Source organism: Galleria mellonella, unplaced genomic scaffold (genome assembly GCF_026898425.1).
Source record: "Galleria mellonella isolate WM207_F2 unplaced genomic scaffold, CSIRO_AGI_GalMel_v1 utg35, whole genome shotgun sequence".
NCBI lineage: Eukaryota > Metazoa > Arthropoda > Insecta > Lepidoptera > Pyralidae > Galleria > Galleria mellonella.
This window is the reverse complement of record NW_026442082.1, coordinates 1,408,021-1,425,523: the sequence shown is the minus strand read 5'-3', so window position 1 is coordinate 1,425,523 and position 17,503 is coordinate 1,408,021. Positions and strand designations below refer to the sequence as shown.

General features: G+C 30.9%; 1 protein-coding gene across 1 annotated transcript in view; it reads left to right on the top strand.

The window, feature by feature from the left end:
• Positions 1 to 17,503, top strand: part of LOC113514404 (dopamine receptor 1-like) — a 170,186-nt gene that overhangs the window by 119,587 nt on the left and 33,096 nt on the right. Inside the window, exon 2 of the mRNA XM_026898488.3 lies at positions 5,357 to 5,514. Coding sequence (XP_026754289.1) covers positions 5,485 to 5,514 — 30 coding nt within the window. The 5' untranslated portion in view covers positions 5,357 to 5,484. The remainder of the gene's footprint in view (positions 1 to 5,356; positions 5,515 to 17,503) is intronic.

The following is a 17,503-nucleotide window of genomic DNA, read 5'->3' as shown; positions in this document are numbered from 1 at the left end:
CAATGGATGCAGGTGGTAAACATAGTAAGATCACAATATTCCTGTTATAAATATATATAGATTTGATAGATAGTTCATACTAATATTAGGTAAATAGGTATTACAGTTCAAATATTCACTCGCACATTTCGAAACATATGACGGTCGTCCCGAGGGTGTCATTATGTACACGAATAATTTGTGTTACTTCCTTTGTCCCGTCTTAAACTAATTACTTAAAGGTGCCTCCATTGCTCATACCTTGAGCAGAGATCCATATGTTATATTGAAATATGTCATTTATGTAAATCATTACGTTATTCACGGGTAATACTGTTGCTAAGCGGTGCTTGTCTGGGTGTATTTAATTTATTATTAGCTATGAAAATGGAATGGTAAACTCGCCTGCGATGTCGATATACGCTAGTGGAGTACCAGTGAATGATAATACTTATAGGTGAGGATGAAAGTAGGTCAGTTGGTCTATCGTGATGAATTTATTAAGATTTAACCACGATGGTTTCTAGGGACCACTTGGAAACTCTACCTGATATACGATAAAGTGCTCCGCTAAGTTCTGGTTTCAAATAGTACATATTGCTGATCAATTACTCAGGCATGACATCCTTATCTTCAAGAACCTTTACATCAGCCAGAGAGGTTACCTGTAATTCCTACGGTTGGCGGTCGGATTGGCAAACGCAGTTAGGTTTTGGTGATGTTTTGAAAAGGGCGCTGCTGTCAATCCCTCGATCATTAAGTTCTCTTAGTCGCTTTTTACAATACCCACGGGAAAGTATAGGAATGGTCTATTCTATGCCAGAACTAAACGGCAGTCTTTAGGAATGGTAAGTATATTTTCAATAGACTTAAATATATTTTTTTATTTATTAGCGTACATTTTTTGACACTGTTTCTATTCTTTTTTGTTTAATTGAAAGAAACGCTCCGTCCCGTTATTCTGCACACTAATTTGAAATCCTATTTCTTTGTGGAAGATAATCTTAAATTCGTGTCTATATACACGTTTCAATTTAGTATCCATTTGTACAACGAGAAATGTCTTCTCAAATAAATACGAGTGTATTATATACAAAGGAAAACTCTCATGGTGTTTACAAGATCTTTCAATATAGGTGAAACCGAATAAGATTCCGTCCGATTAAGAAGTTGCGATCTCCTCGACGCCTACGTTGAAATAAAAGTTGCTTCCAGTAAGCTTATTTATTCAGGACAAATTGAATATTATATTGATGTATCGTTTCAAATGTTCGTGTCAGTTTTGATAAATTAAATAATTCCTCGAATTTAAAAGATACTTGTATTGATGTAGATGAAAAATGTAATAAGTTTTAATCGCACTTGTTTTCCAATCTACGAGTATGATTAATATTTTTTTTTATAAACCTATTATTTATAAAAAAAATCTTTTCATTCACTACTTCTCAAGCGTGGATTTACATAATTTTTTTTTTATAGTTACTACTAGTCAAATATATGTATCAGAGTACCTATAAAATTCTCGATAAAACTTTATTGACATGCTACAATAGTAAAAAGATTTGGTTTTTTTTATTTTATATGACGTCAAATTTACATAAAAATGACTATGTAATTAATGTTAATTATACTATTATACGTAGTTACTCATAGTATAAGAAATACCTTGTTTCTATACCTATAGTCTTAAAAAAATCTGTTGTGAGAAATATACAGATAACAAACCTATCTAATCTTAGAGGCAAAGGGATTGTTAGTAATGCGAACTACAAATTCCATTATTAGCAGTATACTTTGTCAGGTCGACCTCCACATGGCCTCTTTGGAATCCATCGTACTTAATTCCAAATGTACTCATCACGATGCGCTAACTGACCTGCTTTTTCATTTTCATCTATCATCTTTCACTGGTACTCCGCTAACTTATACTGTTAGCGCAGCCTACCATTTCATTATCATCCATAAAAAAAACTATCCAATTATCTATTGGCCTTGAATATCCGTTTACAAGAAAGGATAGAATGAGGTTCCTGCCGAGGTTTTCCCAAGAGACTACAGCATGGGGTTCTTCAGAAGAGGAGTAAAGAGGTTTCTTCAAGGTCGGCAACGCGCGCGTAATTCTTCTGATATTGCAGGCGTTTATAGGCTACGGTAACCGCTTACTATCAGGTAGGCCGTATGCTTGTTTACCACTTCAGTGGTATAAAAAAGGATAGGGATAGCCTATTCTATGCCAGTAAGACACGGCAGTCTTCAAGAATATAGAGGATTTATATTATTAGTGTTCTTCTTTTCCTAAATAACGGATCCATTAAAAATGATTTAAGGCGAGATACCTCGGAAATTAGCAAAATTATTGTTAAGAAAATCCGGTTTTACATTCAAACTGTGGCGAATTTATATTGAAAAAGAAAAGAAAATACTACTAAGGTCTCTCATTAGTGTTCCCAATATATGATTATTTTTCGTAGTAATATCTGTAGTGAAGTAAAATTTATATCCATTTTTAATTGAGTACAAATTTTATTTTTCGTATTTGACGACCAAAGAATTTAATAACGAAGCAAATGAAGCTCTTGCCCGCGAATTCGTACGCGTGGACTTTGCTTTCCACCTTAGGGATTCGATTTTAAAAATTCCTTTTTTTCACCTACGCTATATAAAGAACTTGAAGAAAGTGCCTTCGTTTTTCGTGTGTGTCGTAAGAGGCAACTAAGAACACTGAATGGTCGATGGATGTGCAGCAGTGTTTCTCTCAAAGCATCGTTAAAGCCTAACTGCGGTTGCCAATCCGTCTGCTAAGCGTGGCAACTACTGACAAAACTCTTTTTATGAGAGAAGTCTATGTTCAGCAGTTGTCAGTTAACGACCGACATGGTGATGATGATATGAAGAACCTGTTTGCAAAATTTCCAGACTTTAGATTCAGTAGCTTCGGCTGTGTGATGATAATGAGCCAGTTACTTATATTGCATCCTCTTTTACGTATACATATAGATTATTTTGACTCATATTTTATTAATTTATATTTGTCTAATGTATAAATTTACTTTAATACAATTAAATTATACTAAAGATTTAGATATAAATTCTGGGTGCATGCCTGAAATAAAATTATTTTAATTATTATGTATTCAAATTATTAAGACAACTACAATTCTTAATAAATTAGTCAGAGGTATTTCTCAGCAATTGTCGTTATGGTGCATGTAACGGGTTTTGAGTCAGCTAGATTCGAATTCTCGTACTTTCGAATTTATAAGTCGGGATAGTATAGGTATCATTAGGCCGGGAGTAAGCATAGTATAAAGAATTCTGCTTTTCATATATCTATGTATGCTTTTGTATACTCCTAACACTGTGCTATTGCTCTGTCTAAATTATTTGCACTTTTTTTTTTAATTTATAATATATTAGAAATAAATGTTATTGAATTTTGAAAAGGTTCCGTGGACTTATTTTTCAATAAAAATTAATACGTTTCGCAATTCTGAAATAACCTAATTATAAAGCAATAAGCGTTCATGTTGAGTGGGCGGAATCCTTCGGATATCGAATGACCTCGCCTTAATGGTTTTGCCCCATCATAAAAATGAACATGATCGCAATCTCCTTTCAATATTAACAGTTCTTTTATAACAATAACTAGCGACCCGCCCCGGCTTCGCACGGGTGCAATATTTGTTTATGTAACTTTTAAACTGTTTAACACATAATAGGTAAAACCATTATTAGTTAATAATTTTAATTACAACATTTAAAGAAATATTATTTTATAATAATTTTGTCAATGACATTTAAAAAAGCATATAACTATAACTACATATATGATCGTTATTAGGAATTCAGAATAATCAATAAACATGATGTAGAAGTAAAATTGTATGCAAAATTGAGTAATTCTTTTTATTGTTCATTGAGCAATAGGAGTAAAGAGTTCTATTTTTTTTTTGATGGGTGAAAATGGAATGGTAACCCCGCCTGCGCTAACAGGAAACGCTGGCGAGGCACCAGTGAAGGATGATTGATGAGAATGAAAACAGGCCAGTTAGCTCATCATGATAAATTCATTAGGAATTAACCATGATAGTTTCCAGGGGAAACCGCGAGGAGGTCGACCTGGTTGGTTATATTGCTAGCAATGGGATTCTTAGTCTCCATTACTAATAATCCCTTTCCTCCCAATAGGAGTCTATTACTAACATTATAAATGTATGAGTTTATTTATTTAGCTATTTATTACTTCTTTACATCTTAATGACTCAATTATTCTTAATGAAATTACTTAATTTAGTATACAATAAATAATTGGGATAGAAAAAAACACAGGCTATTTTTATATCGGTCAAAAATATTTCTTTCACGTTGACAAATTCATGGATAAAAACTAGTATAAATATATTGATATAAACCAAACACCAAAACGTGACTTACAAAAATAAAGTCGTGAATAAAATATCCATAAAATTTGATAGAAGAACGCCAAGTTGTCTTTTAAACGTTCCAACTGGCATCTATTCGAAGCATCGATGTGTATGGGCGTATATGACAGGCCGGATCCTCTGTAGCTGGCATCCGTTAAAGAAAATGTACAACTAAATTGTAACAGAATTTAAAAATTACATTTCAATAAACTTTCTTTTTTAGACACAGATAATTCTGTACCTTATTCAACTGATATCAAAAGAAGGTTGTATTTTTGTTTGTTACCTCATAACTCGGTCTGTTATTAACCGATTTGGAAAATTCTTTTTTTATCTATAAGAATATACTTTCAGATGGATCCAAGAAAAAATTTTATCAAAATCGTATCATATGATATCATAGATATCTTACATTTCGAATAGACTTCAAAAAGAAGCAGGTTCTCAATTCATTTGTTTTTTTTTTTTTTGTTACCTTATATGATCAGTTGTAAACTTTTTTTTTTATACAACTTAGAATGGCAAAAAAGCTAACGGACCACCTGATGGAAAGTGGTAACCGTCGCCTATAAACATGAGCAGTACCGTGGACATAACAGAGTATACTGTTTCGCCCATGATACCCCCCATGCGTTGCCATTCCTGAGGACTCAGGTGTTATTTCTCTCTACCCAGTAAATTCACGCCATATCCCACCCTTCAAACCGAAACACAGCCATGCAAACACAACTGCTTTATGGTTGAAACACGAATGTGACAGACTGTATGTAATGTTTTGGTATGTAAAATTCTTTTTTATCAGACAAAATATACATACAGATTGGTATCATAGAAACTTTATCAAAATCGATTTTGTAGTTTAGTTTTTAAATCAAAATGACTGGTTTTGCCACAATTGTAGTATTTTTTATTTTTGGAACACAATTTAATTATTTATTTTCTTGTTGTTATAGAAATGTAAATTCGTAACACCATGGCGTCGCTACACATCGCGTGGCGGTACAGTGGGCTGCAAATATTCCTGCTGAAAGTAGACACCAAAACCTGAAGATGATGTACCGGACCAGCTTCCTGGACTAAAATGGAGTTCGCCTCTATTTTCCCTACCAATGTAAGTATTGTTTTTCAACCGACTTCAAAAATAAGGAGGTTATCAATTTGCTTGTATGTTTTCGTGTTTAATGTTTATTACATTATAACTTCTTTAGTTGTAAACCTTGTAAAATTCTTTCTTATTTGAAAGGATATACATATTTATGGATTGGTGCCATAGAAATGTTATTAAAATCGATTCCGTCGTTAAGTTTTTAATACAAAATAACTGGTTTTGTCTTGATTACTTAAATAACTTACAACTCAAACACCACCACTACACCTGAATGAAAGTGGTAACCGTCGCCTACAGATACGAACAGTACAATGGTAAAATTCATGTATATATACACAATATGCTCTGGCGTCCACGACATCCTTCATGCGTTGCCATTTCTGAGGACTAAGATTTTATGCCTCTGTACCCTGTAATATCGTTGTCATATCCCACCTTTCAAACCGAAACATAGCCATGCAAACAACTGCTTCACAGAAAGACGAATGAGACAGAGATACCCAAGAAGACGGCTTTTGTACAAAGTCTCCCTCTGGTGAAATTAAACTATTTCTTCAGCAGCAGACATTCGCTTGTATTCGTTAAATGGAAAATATTTCAAAGTTACCTTAAAAGGGACACCTGTGGCCTTGTCTCCGGCTTAAGTATACTTATTACCTTAATCCGTATTCATCTTATCTTTACTGTCTTTGTATAATCGTATTATATAATTCCAGTTTGTTGTACAATATTAAGATTAAATGACCATATTATTCACTTATCTAGGATTAGTATACCAAGTATGAGTATACCAAGTCGAAAATGATTTGGAATTTTTGAAAATATTTTTTTAACTTTGCATTACAAATCAGTTCCGTTACTGTGTGACGGTTCGCCTATAGTACAATAGGTTTAATACCATAAGTACATAAAAGAAACAGGGGTTCCTATGGGTGACCGCTACGAAAACTGAGCTATTTAATATAAACAAACTTTAAAGTCAAGGTTCACAATAGCGTACAGAGAAGACGTTACCATATATGAAATATTGACACAGAAAGGAAACTCCTTTGATGTGTTTCCAAAGTGTAGTGGATGTCACAAGAAAATTTAATAAATTAAACAAAAATATATTATATTTTATATATAACTAAATTATAGTTTACCTTTTATCATCAGATGTAAAAAAGGATGCATACAACACAGTTTAATAAGGTTTATGAGAGCCTTTAAAGTTTTATAAATTCGATAATCAATTTAATATAAAATACCAAAATACGTTAACATATAATTAAATTGAATTTAAAGAAAAGTTCAGTTCGAATAATAGGCTAAATCTGATTATTGAAATATCTACCCTTCGGTGACATAATCTATGACGTTATTAGAGAAAGAATAGAAAAAAAAAGAAAAAAGAGGAAGAGAGACGGCAGATCGACGGGCGCGCGGGAGTCGCTTTTTAGGAATTGCGGAATAAAAAAAAAAAAAAAAAAAAAAAGAGGACGGCAAATGGCGCGGGAGTCTTGTTTTAGGGATTGCGCAATAAAATAAAAAAAAATAACTGGGATATAGATCTAGGAGGGACTGGTTCGATGAAGGGGTTTGAGATCTTAGTGTATCACTATGGATTAAGTGTGTGAAATTAATCAATAGAAGACTGGAGAATCCGGTGAGCTTGTTCCATTTATTACTACGTAGTTAGATTTTTGACTGTGATCACAGCCAAAGTCTATACTTAATATTTTTCCCAACAACTATTAAAATACGTATTTAGTCGAGTCCATATACCTTTAGGTAATGCGTATATCGTTAAATGCAATCACATTTGAACAAAGTTTACATCAATATAATTTACGTACTTACGTTATTCTACTCATATACAAAATCCAATTATATGGTCGTTTGATAGAACTCCATCAATTTGATTCAATGTTCTAATTGTCCAGTTTTGGAAAATACTTATTGAATCAACTATTGAACTATTACAATACTAACTAGTTTCATATCTAGTTATTATAAAGTATTTATTTATTGAGGATAATAGACTAAAGTGACTATGGTCTGGTCTCATTGCTGGGGAAACAGCCATTGATGAGAGAGAGGGGTTATTGAGTGGCGACCCTGTAAATGCAAGTGCGGAGTGGGCTACCTCCATTGTTTGGAGTGACTGTTTTATGTGTATTGTGGGGCCGTTCCTTGTGTCAGTCGGTGGAAATTGCCTGTGTTCAGTCGTGGGTTGGTGATGGTTGAGACGATGATGATGATGAAATATTTGTATTTATTACACTATTACAGTGTTGGTTTGGAATATCTGTTCATACTTAACGCTTCATGGTGAAGTGTTTTTATACCATTACTCGGTCGACCAGATTAATGATTCTTAGTCTATATTTGATTATCCATGACTACATGTGGGGATTTGTTTTACACCAGATGTACAAAGAGACAGCTTAACTGTTGCAAGTGATATTATGTGAATGTAATACTTTTAATACATTATTAATTGTGTTACTAGATAAATTCATGTGACTGTGGGGTGTTTATGGTAAACAAGCCTGTATTGTTTAAATAGATATTTTGTCTTGATTTATTATAAACTTTAATATTGATTTTGTTGTAGTAAGCAAGCTGATAATAACAATTCTGTGTGTATTACTGATTACTAATAATATTTAATTATGCTGATATTATAGGTGTGGATTTATTTCCTAATGGTAATAAAAGTACTAAAAGATTCTCTGACTATAGTTACTCTTAACTAGGCATGAGGTTCAGTATAAAATTGGTACTGTATGACACTTGTGAAGCTATGTATTTTACTCATATTTAGAAAGGAAGTTGTCCTGGCGATAAGGTTTGTATGTGTGTTGTTTGTTCATGTTATATTGACTAGACAAGTTCAGACAGGGTTAATATTAGTGAATATTTACTGGATTTATATTTAATATACATGTTTTGAATATTTATAAATTTAATTATTGAGTTATATGTTTATGTCGGACTGTATCCAAGGAGATATTATCCTATTAATATCAAGTTAGGACAATTACTTTAAATATTAATAAAGTAAACACTAACACTGATTATTCACTTCTTTAATAAATTTACATTAGAGGTTAGGAATCAAATAGATAGCATATTGGGAAATCTTCACCACACATGTATTTGAGGAATGTTCTTGATTATTAGTACTGTATGTATATATTATTGCAAGTACAATTGCAATAAGAATGTTAAACTTCTAATCTTCTGTTCATTCTTGAATTTGAAAGTAAGCTTGGCTACTGATATGAATATAAAACTGCAGCATTACTGGATACTATTAATTATTTCTGGTGTAAACCATGATTATTTATGTCACTAATATGTTGTATATTACGGTTGATATATGATGATTTTATATTTAATTATATTAAACAAATACAAATAAACAAACTTGCTAGTATTTGTTACGTTGACAGTTGTGATAGATAATCAAAATTCAATTCAATACATCAATACGTCATTCAATACGTCATTAATGTGACAGATGTCAAACAAAAGGAGATTATACACGTTATGATTCTATATCTAAGTCTATAGAAAATTTATATAATTTTCTGTTATTTTATAATAACTGTAGGGGAAATATTGGAATTATTTATATGAGAAATTTCACTTAAATGATATGATAATTATTTAAAGACCTAATTTCTTAGGGATTTAATCATGATGATTTAAACACTAAAACACTTGTTTATCTGAGAAATCCTCTTAGTAAATAGGTTTACTAAGACACTAAAAGGAAGTAGATATAGTATAACTATAGTACAGCTACAATAATTGTATGGGATTTACTGTCCTTTCTATACAAATATATATTTAATCTATATCTTTCACATTATAATTATGCAATATATTGCCTTTACTACTACAACATACACAAATAGGACTTATTGTCCTTCCTATATACCTATATATAATAATTGACCTAGCACTTTAATGTGTAATTTATCAGTACTTATGACAACAACCAATTAGGACTTATAGTCCTCTCTATAAAGCTACATAATTATTTAATCTGATTATTTCACAATGTGATTAATCAAACCTCTACAAATATTACAAAAGATCTCTATTACTCTCAACACAATAATAGCTTGTTGGACTTAGTGTTCTCAAACTTATAGAAAACCCAACTGGTTATTTCACGAGACGTTGTTAACTTGTGATTAATCAGTGTCTTTTAAAGGACTTATAGTTCCTTTAGATATATCTCTCTGAATAAATAATTGGTTAATTCACAATGTGGTTAATCAACAATAATATTATATATAATTGACTGGACTTATAATTCATTCAATAGCACTCATTACTTTTAGTAGCTCTCGACCTATGGGTTGGACTACTCGTTCTTAGGCTCTGGCCTAATCAACAGATGTAACTTGAACCTTGAGTATTCTTGGTATTAAGTAAATAATATTAAATTGACAATGCTATGTTATGATATAGCAATTATCAACATTATATGGCTTGGCCAATTCCAGGGTGTGGAAGGTATCCCCTATCACACAAATCTTCATCTCTATCGGACTGTCTTCACAGGTGATCTCTAATGTCACATTATAGGGCCGAAGGGTTATGTCCCATCAAAGTAGGTTCTGGTGTCTGGGTGATCTCGCTTCTTGGTCTGATCTCTTGTGGAGCCGAAGGGAAACCCCCATTGAGTAAGCTCGTAACAGGGTGACGCTGGGAAACAGTTTCGTACTGTTAGTGGGTGATCTCTATGTCGCCATATAGGACTGAAAGGGTCATCGCCCATGAGTAAGCTCTCGTGTCGGAGTGATCCTGGGATTTCAGTTCCGATCCTTTTGCCTCTGGCAAACTCCAATTTATACTGGAAGCATCGTGGGGCTGGTGGAGCCACTGTAATGTTGAAGTAAATGTACTTATGTTTGGTTTGGAACTGAGAATACTCATGCCTTTATTACCATCAGAGTGCATTAATAAATAGTAATACCCTTCCCTACCTTTTAGGAGGAAGAGTTATAGATAGTTGGAAAGTCTTCCACTGGTCCGGGCGTGTGAGGGGCCCGACCGCTCCCCCATTTTTTTTATTATTACAATTATTCTGTAATTTACTATTAAATTAATATATTATATTCTAACTTCCTAGTTACATGAATTATGAGTATAATTCATTAATTATTATTAATCCTTAAATATTTACCAATCATCTTCATTATTTAACTCCTATCATATATCAATTAAAGAACCTTTTGGTTATTACACACACAACGGGTCCTACATTACTAGACGATCACACATTTATTTATCTGGCCAGATGATCAAGTGTTCTACTAAAGATTTGTTCAATATTATGTGTTTATTGTAAGGGTTTTAAAGATTCATAAGATGTTTAGGGTGTATAAGGTAATATAGGTATGGGCTATATTGAGGGTGTTAGGCCTTTCTTTAGGGTAGATTTTCATTATATTTTCATAGATTTCATTAGGTAAAGCCTTCGTAGGCTTTTCTTAGGCTTTGTAGGTTTTCCATGTGTAGCTTAGTTTAGAGGGTAGTTATAAGGGGTGTAAGGGGGGACCATCACAATTGGTGCCGTGACCAGGATATAATTGGTTCATGGCTATTTACATATCAGATCAATATGAACACTTGGTCACAATTGGAGCTTGTGACTTCAGGGATTGGTTATTAAAATATGAAGGAGTATAAAGTTAAACAGTAATATCTGCTAATAGTATAACTCAAAACCAACTTTGATGATTATGACTAAATAATTATACCGTCATAGATCTAGGATTTGGACCTAATTTCATGATTTCTATGTCTATAGGTAAATAGCCTATTTTACTGTTATCTCATGTTCTTAGGATTTAATTTATCAAATTCATTCAGTGGTTACCTATTGGAGTCAATTATACAACAAATTTACATGATTTGGTTTATATTTTATTTTACTCTATATCAATTGAGTAAATAATATTAAGTATTACACTAATAGGTACATAACAATAGTAGTGAGGATAGCTTACTAGGTTATATTCAGTTCACATTGATCTAATTTTATGCTATAGGACACATTTATTATTCTTTTGCTTCATTAATTCTCATTACTTACCGAACTATTAATTTAACATTATATAAATTTTATAAACAATAATTATGCTATAATGACTTATCCATAAAATTTATTAAATTCTTTTTATTGTGAAAGAAATGATTTAAGATGAATTAATGATATTATTTATTTCTGAGGAAATATCCAATTGACTTTTATTTCATAAACTTTTATGATGCAGTGACATTGATTATATATATATATAAAAAAAAAAATAATATTAAATAATTATGATTTGATTTTGATCATCCTAAGATGTTTAAATAGCTTATATAATGTTTTATAGGGGTTTCAAATTGAAAGTTAGACGTTTCATAAAATGTCATTAAGGTTAGTTAGGGCCTTTAGTTACTTTATTTGATTACCTAAATTTGAAAATTTAATTAGGTGTTTTCATGTTGTTAAATTTAATTCCAACAATTTATTAGGATGCTATTATAATATTTTATTTATGGTTCTATACATAATTTCTTTATTCCACTTTACAATTATATTTCAGATTTTATTTGATTATTCGCTTATTTTGACTTAGACACTTAATATAAGAAAAAAAAAAAAAACTTTATACTTATATCAGAGGGAGATTTTGTAGGTTATTTATACATATACACTCTTTACATGCCTAAGCATTTTACATACTTAGATGTTGCGCACACTTAGTTTATTTTGCTCTTTGTAATTGCACATAACACAAGACATTTGTATCTTTTTAAATGATAATTTATTGTACAAAATAAATTAATTGATGTATCTAATATAGTTGGTTGTATTTATGTTGGGTTTGCTGTTGTGATCTTTTGGAGGAGGTGATGGGGGGTGTCTATCTACCTATCTAATGGGGTTACATAATATTTTATTATAAAACTTATTGATCATGTTATTTCTGAGAGTATTAAGAAATAGTCATTGGTAGTTTAAGTATATTAAAGAAATTTCTTATAATAAGAGTTTTAAACTATGGGGGCCGTTTGTATTATTTTATGCGACATATTTATAGGAGTCTTAAAATTGGGGGGCCGTGAAAAATTTGTCAGACAGATAAGAGTTTTAAACTATGGGGCCGTTTGTATTATTTTATGCAACATATTTATAGGAGTCTTAAAATTGGGGGGCCGTGCAAAATTTGTCAGACAGGGGGGCCGGTGGTGATAAATTATTATTTATATAAGCTTTACTTCTATGATTAAAATTAATAAATAAAAATTAAATTTATTTGAATTTTGTTAGGGACTATTATTTTTTTTATTCAATGAACACTAGGTTATTTCTTAGATGAAATATGTATTTGTGGTTACTTAGACGCTTCATAAAGTTTTATTCGTATTGTTTAAATTTATTTTAACAAATTTATTTGAACATCTTCATTTTAATATTTAATTAACTTGGGATTTTATTTAATCATTTATTTACACTTATTAGACAATTATTTTAGGATTCCTTTTTGCATTTATTACATTTTAATGCTTAAATTATTTCACTTCATTTCGCTATAGATTTTTTTACTTAGGCTCTTTCGATTGTTGATATGTTATACTCATACATTTAAGCTTTTAATTATGAACTTCCATTTAGATGTTTTGACTCGTATCTTTTAAATAGATACTTTATCTAAATTTACTGATACAAATGACGTGTCTATTAGGTTCTTTACTTGAAGCTCTTCACATATTTAGGTTTTATACATTTAGACTCCTCACATACTTAGGCTTTTCATACATTTAGGTTTTATAGACTCCTTTACACACATTTAGGATTGTATTCATTTATGCTGTTTATGACATTGTAATTACATGCATTGAATTTAATACATATAAATAAACGAGTATAAAAAATTGTAATTATAAAATTTAATGGATTCACTCTATCATTACAGCGTATGCAAATTAATTATAAATAATTATTTACAAATCTATTCATAAATAAATATTATGCTTAATTATTAATATATTGAGTAGAAATTTTAAGGCTATTCATACACATATCATTCAACAACACATAACTTCGGGTTTAAAGATCTTTTTAATACTTTTATTGTTTTGAGTCTTAAGAATGTCAGAGTGTTAGGCTAGTATCGATGAATCAATGAAAAATTTAAATGATGATCTTAAGCTCTGTAAAGTTAAATTATATACACATATGTGAAGTACATTTTTAGGGTTGGAAAAAAAAATTGTAACAATAAACTTATCTTGTTGTAATTATCAATCCGGTAAACTCCTTGATAATTAGGGGGCCGGATGTGACGGTTCGCCTATAGTACAATAGGTTTAATACCATAAGTACATAAAAGAAACAGGGGTTCCTATGGGTGACCGCTACGAAAACTGAGCTATTTAATATAAACAAACTTTAAAGTCAAGGTTCACAATAGCGTACAGAGAAGACGTTACCATATATGAAATATTGACACAGAAAGGAAACTCCTTTGATGTGTTTCCAAAGTGTAGTGGATGTCACAAGAAAATTTAATAAATTAAACAAAAATATATTATATTTTATATATAACTAAATTATAGTTTACCTTTTATCATCAGATGTAAAAAAGGATGCATACAACACAGTTTAATAAGGTTTATGAGAGCCTTTAAAGTTTTATAAATTCGATAATTAATTTAATATAAAATACCAAAATACGTTAACATATAATTAAATTGAATTTAAAGAAAAGTTCAGTTCGAATAATAGGCTAAATCTGATTATTGAAATATCTACCCTTCGGTGACATAATCTATGACGTTATTAGAGAAAGAATAGAAAAAAAAAGAAAAAAGAGGAAGAGAGACGGCAGATCGGCGGGCGCGCGGGAGTCGCTTTTTAGGAATTGCGGAAAAAAAAAAAAAAAAAAAAAAAAAAAGGACGGCAAATGGCGCGGGAGTCTTGTTTTAGGGATTGCGCAATAAAATAAAAAAAATAACTAGGATATAGATCTAGGAGGGACTGGTTCGATGAAGGGGTTTGAGATCTTAGTGTATCACTATGGATTAAGTGTGTGAAATTAATCAATAGAAGACTGGAGAATCCGGTGAGCTTGTTCCATTTATTACTACGTAGTTAGATTTTTGACTGTGATCACAGCCAAAGTCTATACTTAATATTTTTCCCAACAACTATTAAAATACGTATTTAGTCGAGTCCATATACCTTTAGGTAATGCGTATATCGTTAAATGCAATCACATTTGAACAAAGTTTACATCAATATAATTTACGTACTTACGTTATTCTACTCATATACAAAATCCAATTATATGGTCGTTTGATAGAACTCCATCAATTTGATTCAATGTTCTAATTGTCCAGTTTTGGAAAATACTTATTGAATCAACTATTGAACTATTACAATACTAACTAGTTTCATATCTAGTTATTATAAAGTATTTATTTATTGAGGATAATAGACTAAAGTGACTATGGTCTGGTCTCATTGCTGGGGAAACAGCCATTGATGAGAGAGAGGGGTTATTGAGTGGCGACCCTGTAAATGCAAGTGCGGTGTGGGCTACCTCCATTGTTTGGAGTGACTGTTTTATGTGTATTGTGGGGCCGTTCCTTGTGTCAGTCGGTGGAAATTGCCTGTGTTCAGTCGTGGGTTGGTGATGGTTGAGACGATGATGATGATGAAATATTTGTATTTATTACACTATTACAGTGTTGGTTTGGAATATCTGTTCATACTTAACGCTTCATGGTGAAGTGTTTTTATACCATTACTCGGTCGACCAGATTAATGATTCTTAGTCTATATTTGATTATCCATGACTACATGTGGGGATTTGTTTTACACCAGATGTACAAAGAGACAGCTTAACTGTTGCAAGTGATATTATGTGAATGTAATACTTTTAATACATTATTAATTGTGTTACTAGATAAATTCATGTGACTGTGGGGTGTTTATGGTAAACAAGCCTGTATTGTTTAAATAGATATTTTGTCTTGATTTATTATAAACTTTAATATTGATTTTGTTGTAGTAAGCAAGCTGATAATAACAATTCTGTGTGTATTACTGATTACTAATAATATTTAATTATGCTGATATTATAGGTGTGGATTTATTTCCTAATGGTAATAAAAGTACTAAAAGATTCTCTGACTATAGTTACTCTTAACTAGGCATGAGGTTCAGTATAAAATTGGTACTGTATGACACTTGTGAAGCTATGTATTTTACTCATATTTAGAAAGGAAGTTGTCCTGGCGATAAGGTTTGTATGTGTGTTGTTTGTTCATGTTATATTGACTAGACAAGTTCAGACAGGGTTAATATTAGTGAATATTTACTGGATTTATATTTAATATACATGTTTTGAATATTTATAAATTTAATTATTGAGTTATATGTTTATGTCGGACTGTATCCAAGGAGATATTATCCTATTAATATCAAGTTAGGACAATTACTTTAAATATTAATAAAGTAAACACTAACACTGATTATTCACTTCTTTAATAAATTTACATTAGAGGTTAGGAATCAAATAGATAGCATATTGGGAAATCTTCACCACACATGTATTTGAGGAATGTTCTTGATTATTAGTACTGTATGTATATATTATTGCAAGTACAATTGCAATAAGAATGTTAAACTTCTAATCTTCTGTTCATTCTTGAATTTGAAAGTAAGCTTGGCTACTGATATGAATATAAAACTGCAGCATTACTGGATACTATTAATTATTTCTGGTGTAAACCATGATTATTTATGTCACTAATATGTTGTATATTACGGTTGATATATGATGATTTTATATTTAATTATATTAAACAAATACAAATAAACAAACTTGCTAGTATTTGTTACGTTGACAGTTGTGATAGATAATCAAAATTCAATTCAATACATCAATACGTCATTCAATACGTCATTAATGTGACAGATGTCAAACAAAAGGAGATTATACACGTTATGATTCTATATCTAAGTCTATAGAAAATTTATATAATTTTCTGTTATTTTATAATAACTGTAGGGGAAATATTGGAATTATTTATATGAGAAATTTCACTTAAATGATATGATAATTATTTAAAGACCTAATTTCTTAGGGATTTAATCATGATGATTTAAACACTAAAACACTTGTTTATCTGAGAAATCCTCTTAGTAAATAGGTTTACTAAGACACTAAAAGGAAGTAGATATAGTATAACTATAGTACAGCTACAATAATTGTATGGGATTTACTGTCCTTTCTATACAAATATATATTTAATCTATATCTTTCACATTATAATTATGCAATATATTGCCTCTACTACTACAACATACACAAATAGGACTTATTGTCCTTCCTATATACCTATATATAATAATTGACCTAGCACTTTAATGTGTAATTTATCAGTACTTATGACAACAACCAATTAGGACTTATAGTCCTCTCTATAAAGCTACATAATTATTTAATCTGATTATTTCACAATGTGATTAATCAAACCTCTACAAATATTACAAAAGATCTCTATTACTCTCAACACAATAATAGCTTGTTGGACTTAGTGTTCTCAAACTTATAGAAAACCCAACTGGTTATTTCACGAGACGTTGTTAACTTGTGATTAATCAGTGTCTTTTAAAGGACTTATAGTTCCTTTAGATATATCTCTCTGAATAAATAATTGGTTAATTCACAATGTGGTTAATCAACAATAATATTATATATAATTGACTGGACTTATAATTCATTCAATAGCACTCATTACTTTTAGTAGCTCTCGACCTATGGGTTGGACTACTCGTTCTTAGGCTCTGGCCTAATCAACAGATGTAACTTGAACCTTGAGTATTCTTGGTATTAAGTAAATAATATTAAATTGACAATGCTATGTTATGATATAGCAATTATCAACATTATATGGCTTGGCCAATTCCAGGGTGTGGAAGGTA